The 10,995-nt window shown below is 41.5% G+C and overlaps 1 protein-coding gene across 1 annotated transcript; it reads left to right on the top strand.

Moving 5' to 3' along the window:
* Nucleotides 1–1,020: 1,020 nt before the first annotated feature.
* LOC119306576 (AT-rich interactive domain-containing protein 1-like) lies at nt 1,021–2,719 on the top strand. Its single transcript, XM_037582758.1, has 3 exons — nt 1,021–1,136; nt 1,340–2,013; nt 2,403–2,719. Exons 1-3 carry the CDS (start codon nt 1,050–1,052, stop codon nt 2,413–2,415), a joined length of 774 nt encoding a protein of 257 aa, XP_037438655.1. The 5' UTR covers nt 1,021–1,049; the 3' UTR covers nt 2,416–2,719.
* The last annotated feature ends 8,276 nt before the right edge of the window (nt 2,720–10,995 follow it).

The raw sequence follows: 10,995 nt of genomic DNA, 5'->3' as shown, positions 1-10,995 counted from the left end.
CCAACCGTTCCGTCCCCTACCTCCCGCCGCGCGCCCCCTCCCAAAACCCACCGTAACCGCCTTAAGCTTCTTCCTCTCATCGTCGCTCCTGTTCCTCGCCGCCAACGCCCAAGATGCGGCCAAAATTTCCCATATCAGACAAGGCTTTCGAAGAAGCGTACCATATCCTACTGCTGCTCATAGAGCACCTGCCGGAGATGCAGGTTTCGTTGCTGCGATCAATGCGGCCACAGCCAGAAAACACCAGAGGAGGAGATTGCTCGGCATTGGAGTTCGCAGAGCCCCGGCTCGGGCCTGTTCTTCTTGTGACGCGGGAGGATCTCGAGCAATTCGATCCGAGGGATTGGGAAGAGTACTTCCGGGCGTCCTCGGCGGCGAGACCCTTCCCCGTGGAGGTAGCTCTGGTGATTGCGCTCGCTGCGCTCTCCTTGGTGTTTGCCGTCATGGCGACCAAGGCTCGGAAGAGGCGGCGCGGAGGTGCCGGCGGAGGAGGGGGAGGAAGAAGCGGGAGCGGCGGCGGCGGTGGAGGGAGCCCTAGGCGCGGAGGCCTCCTCTCGTTGGTTCCGAGACGGGGTGCGGCGCTGCTGACACGGCGCGCGTTCGAAGACGCAGGCACGCCGAAAGGCCTGGCCGAGGCCGACGGGGTGCTCTGGCTGGCGCGGGGGCGCGTCCGCGCGGAGATCGAGCTGACTCAGAGGATGATCGCCGGGCTGCGCCAGGCACGCTCCGACTCCCAGGTTAGAATTCTTCGGAGTTCTTGCGGGTATTAGGATTTGTGCAAAATTGTCCCAATTTCTTGCGAGATTTCTTGCGAAATTGAGTTGAAATCGTCTCCACATTGCTTGTTCCAGGAAGGAGCAGCTCCTAAGATAATTTCGACGAAGGCTCGGAAGAGGCGGGGCGGAGGTGGTGGCGGACGAGGGGGAGGAACAAGCAGCGGCGGAGGCGGTGGTGGCCTCCTCCCGTTGGTTCCCAGACACGCGGGCAAGCGGAATGGCCTGGCCGAGGCCGACGCGGCGGTCTGGCTGGCGCGGGTGGTGGCCACGGGGATGCGGGGGCGCGGCCGCGCGCACATCGAGCCGACGCAGAAGATGATCGCGGGGTTGCGCCAGGCACGCTCCAAATCTCACTCCCAGGTGCGAATTCTTCCGAGTTCTTGTGGATATCAGGATTTGTGCGAAATTTGGGGACATTAGGATTTAGGATTTGTGCGAAATTTGGACGAATTTCTCCGGTTTCTTGCGAAATTTAGTTCAAAAATCGTCTCCACATTGTTTGAGTTCTTTTATCCAGTGTTGTTTGAAAGAACCTGCGTCTAACTCAGTCTGCTTGTTCACAGGAAGGAGTAGCTCCTAAGATCAGCAACTTGTCAAGTTATGCACAGAAGCGTGTTAGAACAGTCCCTGTGAATCATCTAGCTGCTATCCCTGAGTGGAAAACTGCTGCATCTGAAGCAGATGCTGATGATTACAAAGCTGCAACCTTAGCAAAACTGGGCACAACTGTCTGTCGCCTGAACATAGATATCCCAGCCAGTGATGAGTCAGAGAAGATGAGGAAAGAAGTGGTGGACAGGTGCAGGTGTTCCCATCCAGGATCCGAGGACTGTGTACGCGTTCATGTCGGCAAGGCGAGGAGCTGGATCAAGGATCAGTTGGGTGAGGAAGCTTTCAGAAACTGCGGGCTTGATGCGATGGGTGAGCAAGTTGCAGAGTTATGGGCTTCAGTTGACAGAAAGAAACTCGAAGATCTTGACAAGTTGGTTCCACAGAATAAACCCCAGAAGTTCATGGAGACTGCCTTGAAGGAGCTAGGACAAAAGGAAACAAAGGATCTTGCAAAGTACTACTACAATGTTTTTCTTCCCAGAAGATTGGCAAGCTTGACCAGGGCAGAGCATAAAAATGACGAAGCTGTTGACTGGGAGGATGAAAAGAGTGACCAAGAGGATGACAGGAACGACCGTTCGCCTCGAAAGAAGAATAAAACATCAGGATCTTCTTCTTCCACAAGGTATCAACGTTAATTACATGATGCCTCTGAAGATCTTTTAACTTTCTGCAACATATGCCTGTTACAGGTACAACTAGCTCTCTGAAATGTTAGCATTTGGCACGATGCTTGAGCAGATAGCAAGTAGTCAGAGGCAGCTAGTGCCTGATAAAAAATGACCTGCATCCTTTTGCAAAATTCCTTATGCATTGCATGTCCTGTTAGAAATTTTGAAGCAGACACTAGTTTACTGTGAAAGTCAAGAAGAAGTAATCCTTTGAATCTTGTCTTTGCTCATTTACGTGACGAATCTTGTGTTTGCCTGACGAAATGTTTACTGTGAAAGCAGACACTAGTCTATTCTCATTTGCCTGACGAATCTTGTCTTTGCTCTTTGACTCCTCTGACAGGTGCAGGAAGTAGAAGATCCGGGAGGACTTCGACGAGTGAGCCAACAGTCACAGTGCAGCGGAAGACAAATCGGTACCGTACCTTCATTTGCAGTGGGAAGAGGAATTAGGAAACTTCAGAAAGCTGTTCTTCGTGTTAGGAGTCTGGAGGCAATCAACTGGAAGTACTCGAAAGATTGTACAAGTAGATGATTCTGTCCTTAGTTACTGGCGGTGTGGTGGCGAACACCTGAAGCACCGAGTGAACACATTGTTCATGAGTTTTGTTGTTGTTATCAGAGAGTGGATATAGAAACCTTGCCAGAAATATACGTACATGTTTAGTGGATTCTTTCTGGAACTGAAATTTCTGCGGATGCAGTTTGCTGTTTTGGTGTATGTATCTACGGTTTTCGAGGAATTGTACATGCAGGCTTGAGTTTGAATTTCTGCTCTGACGTACGGTAGTATTCTTCAGTGCCTGTTACTGCTCTCTGAAATGTTAACATTTGGCACAATGCTTCAGCAGATAGCAAGTATAGTCTCTGTTGCCAAATTACTGTTCCATTTTGTTTGTGCCTGATAATTAAAATGAGCTGCATCTTTCTACACGTTGTTTACTTATGTATTGCATGTCCTTGTTAGATTTCCCTGTTGAAATAAATCAGAAACTGATTCAGTGTACAGGTCATGAAATATCCACGTTTGGTATATTCTCATTTACCCAGCGAACATTGTCTTTGCAGTTTGCTACTGACTGTGATAATGTAGTTAACTTAGATTTGCCTCCTTTGACACCTGATGATAGGTGCAGGAATTAAGTGGAATCGTCCAAGGAATTGAACGAGGTGGAATTTGACTAGATACGATGATATGGTAGTCATCATTTCAAGAATTCTTTTGTTCTGTACTGAAACATTTTTTACTAGATACGAAGCGGCATTTGTTGGTACAATCCCTTCCTTATTTCCGGTCAATTAGGTTGCTTGGAATCATCTCCTGCAGGTAAAGCCAATTAGGTTGTTTCACCGCCGTCTGCTCCACATGATCGATGCATAGTGAACTATAGTGAACTATAGCAGATAAGGGGCTTCTCCATCCGTTTGAAAACCAAGTTTTGGAAACATCTACAAAATCAAATTTATTTCATTAGATTCGTCACAAAATATATTTTCATTATATATATTCTAAATACTTCCTCCATTTCAAACTAATTCTAAGTTTGTCCTAAGTCAAACTTCATCAAGTTTGACCAAATCTACGTAAAAATATATCAACATATACAACACCAAACTTGCTTCATTAAATTCATTATGAAATATATTTTCATACCAGATATATTTGATTTTGTAGATCGATGTAGATGTTTCAACATACTTGGTCAAACTTACATTCGAAAAAAAGAGACTTGATCAGACTTAAAAAAGTTTGATTTATGAAACCTAGAACTTTAATTATTTTCAAACAGAAGGAGTAACAATATATATTTTTCTACATACTTGGTCAAAGGTAAATAAGTTTGACTTAGGACAAACCTCTTCCTTGGTAGGAGCATCCAAGTGTGTCACAAGCAGCATAGTGAGGTGGCTTGGTGCTATCGATCATATTGCCTGCTCATTTGGTCGTTGATTTAGGAACGCGGTGGACTCCGAACATTCGGCTAGTTCGATTCGGTAAATACGTTTTTTGGTATATATGATATTAATACTTTGGTAAATACGATATGGAATCAAAATACGATATTAATACTTTTTGGAACTGAATTTTGTGCAGATGTAGGTCTGTTTTGTTGAGTTTGGATGCTGACATTATTCTCCTCTGAAGTACTGTATTCTTCAGTACCATGGGCATGTAGATTAGCGTCAGTGATGTGCTAATTTCTTGTCCGGTGATTGCTGAGCAGAGTCAGATGACTAGCAGTCTAATAAACGAGGATGATGAAGGAGCTAGATAGTTTACCAGCAATGGAAGCCGAGTTGCTCACTACAAAATGATCTTGATTCCTGTAAGCAATTGGAATGTCATGTACCTGGATCTGAGGAGAACATAAACTTAAAAAAAAAAACTCGATTCTTCGGAAGATACTCAGAATTCGAGTGCATCTAATGATCCTTAACTGCAAAAGGCTTTCACGAGATGGTCATTTGAATTCTGTATTTGCCCAAACAAAGTCATGTGAAGTTGCTATCTTGTTTGTCCTGAAACAAACAAAGTGAGTTTGTCTTACCAGCAGGGCCTGCTTCATGCTTGAATGACTGCAGGATTCATTTCTTGAGATTGGTACATTTACAACTTCTACAAAGAACTGTCCATAAAACTCTCGCGTTCACTATTTAATCAGGAGACGATTTGTGTCATTTTGGAGGTTCTTTTCTACCGCATAAATGAACCAACCAGTTATGAGTCTGCTTGTTATCTTTTAGGAAAGAGTAGGAATATATGAACTGCTCACTGCATGTCCAGTTTAGGAACATGAATTGCTCTTTGCTGCAAGCATGCAAGTGCAACCTTTTGAGGCTTACTGCATTTTCAGTTCTTGCCCCTGATTGAACAATTTTGTGGTTCACGAGCCATCTGTTTGTTCGTTCATGCACATATTTTTAGTTCATGTACACATTTTCATCTCCTTTTAACAGTCTTCTTCTATACTTCTGACTCAAAGGTGCAACCATGTAGCTAGTTGCAATGGTGTTTCCATCATTATTCACAGGCTGAGAGTAGTGCTTGCTAAAGTTGTTAGTACCCAACCCAGACTTTACTCATGTCGCTCCGTGTGATAAATAACCATTTCTCAGTAGATTTCTACAACCAATTCACTCCAGAATCAAATTAACAGAAGCAAAAATTTACATTGAATCTTGAGTGATAACGTTCATAGCATCATACATAGACAAATTACATCAGCATTCAGCTAGAAGTTCACTAAGGAGGAGCTACAAAATCAAAGGGAATAATATGTACAAGACGAACTGAATCAGAGATTGCCTACACGAAATTAACGGCCGCACTGTGCTGGACGTGCCCCCCTGCAGTTCACGGGCACCGGTGTCGCTCTACCTCACCTCCATGGCCGGTGTTTCCGGCGTGAACGTTGAGAGCTCCTCCGGTTGTGGCCGCCAAGCCTCAGGCTTTCTCTGCAGTACAGGAAGTAGGAGCGGGAGGGGATAAGTCCATCCAGCTAAATTATTACTCCCTCTGTCCTAAGACGTTTTTTTGACACTAAAACGTCTTACATTACGGGACAGAGGGAGTAGGAAAGAGGGGTTATCTGCTAAGTACAGTAGTGTTTTAAGTGGCAGGTCGGGGTTCCACCTTTGAGCGGATGCGTTTGTTGTAGATCTAATGGCACTCGATTTAAGTTTTCAGGTTTGCACCGGATGTCCGGATACATCGCCTTGCTTTAGATGCTGCCGCAAATTTTACTTCACACGTAATGATGACAAACTGTGTTATGTAATAAGAGAAGCAAAAGCACAAAAGGAACTTAAACTTTGTCTTAGAAACGATAGCCGAGACACGAAAATAACTCTCTGAGACTATGATTCTTGATGCGATTCATACAGAACTATAAACTGCAAAAAAAAAAGGTGATGGCCTTACAAATCTCCAAAGCAAAAAAGTACAGCCAGAAAAGCTTGGTTTTCGTATTGTGCAACCCCCGATGATAGAAATCCCTCCCAACACATAATCCCTCTCTCTGAAAAATTGAGGAATATTAAGCACAGGGTAAAAGAAGCTAAACCAATTGGCATCTCTGTACAAAACCAAACAAATGGTCAAACTTAAACTAGTCATGCATCCTGTCATAGACACACCGGTAAACTTTATAGACGGATATCACCTGAATCAAAAGCTAAAGATGGATGTACATGCAACAAGAAAACAGAGAGTACACATGGTGTTGCACAGGGGCTCAAGCATACATATTGGAAAAGAAAGAGCCGATCAGCAAGGCACAAAACAGGAATTGTGACAGTTAAAGCAGTGGTACCAATTGCCATTGTGCAAAACAGGAGCAATATAACTGACAACTGAAGTAATACGAAACACAGGGTCCATCAAAAACAGAATTAGCACCTGAAAGCAGAGCATACCCAACAGAACAGACCACAGGGGGGAAAACACCAATGCAACCTATCACTTAGTTTGCTCGCTACAAAATTATCTTGATTAAAAAGGTCTATTCATATTTCTCAAACATTCTTCTCTTTTAATTTATACAGAGCAGCTTACGAAAGGGCTGCATACTTGCCATGCCAAGAATATACTTCATCATGATATCAAAGGTTTCTTGTATACCAGAGAAGTATCTACCAGAAATCAATTCATCGATTTTTGTTCCTCGAGTCTCTATGGTTTCTGCAAGAGTAATAGGAAACCTTCCCAAGGAAATGCTTCAAAAAGTTTAAATCATGCTGGTGAGAATGGAGGTGCCTGGAGGTCAAAGTAGCCATGTGCCCAGAACAGAGCTGTGGTCTGTGGGCTAACAAAACAAAGTGACGCACATTCTCAAATTGCAAGGATTGCTGCTGCATCGTTCAATCAAATGAAAGAATTCTGGGAGCAACATACAAGGGGGTGGCCAACTGGCTGGAGAGATAACAATACCAGCTCCCCTGTTTAAAACCTGCATATGCAAATTATTTGACACTGCAGTCCTTTTATCAAATCTATAAATGCACACACTTTTTAATGATACATAACCATACCCTTAAATGACATAAAATTTCACAAGGAGACACTTTGATTGACATAACAGAAAGCAGATCTTAATTTGAAATAACGTCTCATAAAAGCACACTTTTAAACATGTGTTTTACAGAACTACTCACTCTCATTGGTATAATTTTTCACAAAACTACAGTTCCGAGGGTTGTTTCTTTTCACAGAATCCCTTCACCACTCAACATGGCACCCATCGGGTTGGGGTGCCTTGTAAACCTAAAAGGATGGAATATTAAAAAATTGTCCAGGGCCGTGCATAGGACGAGTCTATTTTGTCAAGAACCAACCATACAGTGTTGTATATTAAGAAAGGCCGCCCGATAGACACATTCTTCAAATTAATCCATCGTTCCAGGATGATGGAGGAAAGGTAACCGAACTCCGCCAAGAGCCTTAAGAACGAGGATGCTTCTGGGTCTCCGACTCGAGGCATCCTATGCAGTACATATTAACAGGGATGTTAAGTTCAGGAAAAGAGAAACTGAATTGATTAAAGATGAAAAGCATAAATCAAGTCATACGGCAAATCAACCTAAAATCGTAAATGTCATAGTACCAGAGAAACCTTGATAGTATTCCGAAACTAGAGAAATCTCAAATGCTAAGATAACTGAAATAATTACTGAAATCAGATGTGAAAAAACGATACCCGGACGACTTGGGTTTCTTGAAGTTCTCACCTAATTCTGGTGGAGGGATGTGGAGCGGGGTGGTGTAGCAGAGCTGGAGAATTCGTCGGGGGGATCAGGAACCCTAGCACAGCCGGTCGTTGGTAAGAGGAACAAAGGAGGAAGGAAGGTCTCTCGTGTCCTTTTTTTCTTTTTTGAGGGAAGGAAGGTCTCTCGTGTCGTGTCCGGTGTCTCAAACAGGCAGGCAAACCGTACCCATCCAGCGCGGTTAATAAAGCAACCAGGTTCCTGCATAAAAGGCCCAAGCGGCACCGGCTGCTCACCGGCCCAAAGTACTACACAAATGACACCCCACGTTTCAGGCCGTTACCATTACGAATCATTTTTATAGACTCAAAAAAACATTTACGAATCAATTTTTGTTTTCGAGAAAAATTTATGAAAATGAATCATCTTCCACCAGAATAAGGCATCGTATCAATCAAGCTAACTGATCAATCGTGTATAGTTTACTAGTACTCCCTCTGTTCCTAAATTCTAATATGAACTACATACTGATGTGTATAGACATATTTTAGAATGTAGGTTCGCTCATTTTGCTCGCTCCACTGCTTGATTAGAAAAGGTTAGATCTCGTATTTTTTTATTTCAATAAGTTCATTAAGTCAAATAAATTTATGCATTTTAAAAATTATTAAGTTTAAAAGATTGCAATTTAAAAGACATGGTTTTTTTAAATAATGAATTTGTAAAACATTCACGAACAGGAAAATATCAGCAAATTTTATAGGTTAACAGACCTCAATAATGCTTGTCAACATTCGAATCATGAATTCAAAATAAAATATTCGTGAATTATAAGAAAATTCATAATTTTTAAATTTTCAATTATTTAACTATATATTCACGAATTAAAATGTAAAAAGTAAATAGAAAATAAGGGAAAGAGCGAAAGCCAAAAAAACAACCAGAAAAGGGAAATGCTAGAAAGCCCAAAAGAAAAACTATTAAAAATGTTAGACACACAAAAAATAAGAAAAATAAAACTAGACAATATTTTCTCAAAACCAAAAAAAACGATCAACGAGCTTAGTTTTTTAATAGATTTTGTTAGTTCAAGTTTGCTAATAAGGCCGTATACTGTTAAGGGTGCAACGGCACACAAGTTCCCTCGCCCTTCCAGTGTGCCTTCATTTAGCGATGTATAGTTTTTTATTCTCTGATGGGCGACATAAAGTTGTACGTGTGTAAGTTCAAAAAATCAAAATTATTGCCAATGCATCAAATTCGTTGACCAGTAGTCAGAGCATTTCAAATGTGAATGATCATCACGAAGTAAAAGAAAGAAGAAAAACGTTGTCCCGTTCGCTCGGCAATGGATGCATAGTGAGCCCAGAAAACTCACGAATTCCCAACCCAACTAAACGGGCCGGCCAATCGTTTATGATTCAACAACCTCTCACCCAGGGAGCTCCTGGTAGGGCGAGGATTCAATCTCTGACCGCCCATGAGGTAACATTGGAACCCAGCACTAAGCCAACCTCCCCTATACTGTTCAATTGGAGGACAAATATCCTTACTATATACACAGCCTATAAGGGATGAAAATGGAGTGGAAACTTTCCGTTTTTTCGGAGGAAAAATGGAAACGGAGAGAAAAATATGAAAACGGAAACGGAAATTTGCAAAATGAAAGTGGAAATGAAATTTTTTATGCGGAAACGGAAACAAAAATGAAATGATGTTTTCCGGTGAAACATGCATGGAAATGGAACTTTCCGTTTCCGTGAATATGGAATTTCTGTTTTTACTATAGACCTATAGCTGTTTTGTAGCCCAACTATCAAAGAGAACACAATGACACAATTAGTAGAATTGATCTAAGGCCCAACTCCTACCACACATGTACTCAACTTGACCCTATACACAATTGTCTGGTACTACTACAATACTACGCTAAGTTGCTAACATAATGATATTATTTTGTAGCCATGTTAACAACTCATTAAATTTGTTTGTTTTTGTGTGTATTTCTCTATGATTCAAGGAGTTTTTAAGTTTCGATCAATGCCTATATCTGTTTCCGTATCTGCTTTGCATTCGCTCCGTGTCCGTTTCCGGTAGTATTTGTTTCCGTATTCATTTTCGGGGTTTCTGTATTCGTTTCCGCTTCTGCAAAGAAATGTGAAAACAAATATGATAGCACTCAGTTTCGTCCGTTTCCGCTCCGTTTTCATCCCTACAGCCTATATGCTTATTATTTTATGATGAAATGAAATGAAAAAAGAAAAATGAATGCACAATTTAAAAAACGTGAATTTCAAAGAAGTTCATAAAATTGAAAAGGTTCGTACAAACAAAAAAATGAATTTGAGAGAACTTCACAAATTTCTAAAAAGTTCACAAAATTTAGGATAAAGTTCATGAAATTTCGAAAAAAATTCACAATTTTGGAAAAAGTTCATTGATTTTGAAAATAGTTCACCGATTTTGAACAAAAAATTCACCAACTTAAAAAAGTTCATCGATTTTGAATAAAAAAAGTTCATCAAATTTGAAAAAAAACAGTTCACTGATTTTGAAAAAAGTTTGTTGATTTTGAAAAAAGTTCATCAACTTAGAAAAAGTTCATCTAAATTGAAAAAAGTTCATCGATTTGAAAAAACTTCATCAAATTGAAAAAAGATCATCGACTTTGAAAAAAAGCTCGTTGATTTTGAAAAAAAGTTCATGAAAATTGGAAAAAGGTTCATCCAATTTGAAAAAGTTGATAGAATTTAAAAAAAGTTTATCGAATTTAAAAAAAGTTCATCGAATTCAAAGGGGTGCAAGGGGAACCTGGTCGTACAAAAAGGAAAAAGGAAAAAAGGAAACAAGGAAGAATAAAAGAAAGAAAACATTGTAACTTTTCAGTATCAGCTGCTGCGTGGTGGGGTGGTAAGGGATGCATGTAGCGACGAGCGAGGTCCCAGGTTCGAGTCGCAACCTAGTGCATAGTTTTTTTGCGTTCTAAAAACAAGAAGAGAAAACCTCAGGCATCCCTACATGGGCCGGCCCATCACGGAGCGCTGCAGGCGCCAGTTTGCGAAATGCACACAAACGGGCGCCTGCAGCGCTAAATAGGAAATGCCTCTCACCCAACCCCACCAACTCGGAAATATATCCGTTCCCGTCGACAAACACAGGCCCATATATGAGACCCGCAGGTCACACAAAAAGATAAGAGAAGGAAAAAAAACTCAGCGAGAACACAGGCCATC

This window comes from Triticum dicoccoides, chromosome 5B (genome assembly GCF_002162155.2).
Source record: "Triticum dicoccoides isolate Atlit2015 ecotype Zavitan chromosome 5B, WEW_v2.0, whole genome shotgun sequence".
Taxonomy (NCBI): Eukaryota; Viridiplantae; Streptophyta; class Magnoliopsida; order Poales; family Poaceae; genus Triticum; species Triticum dicoccoides.
This window is presented reverse-complemented; position numbering and strand designations above follow the sequence as displayed.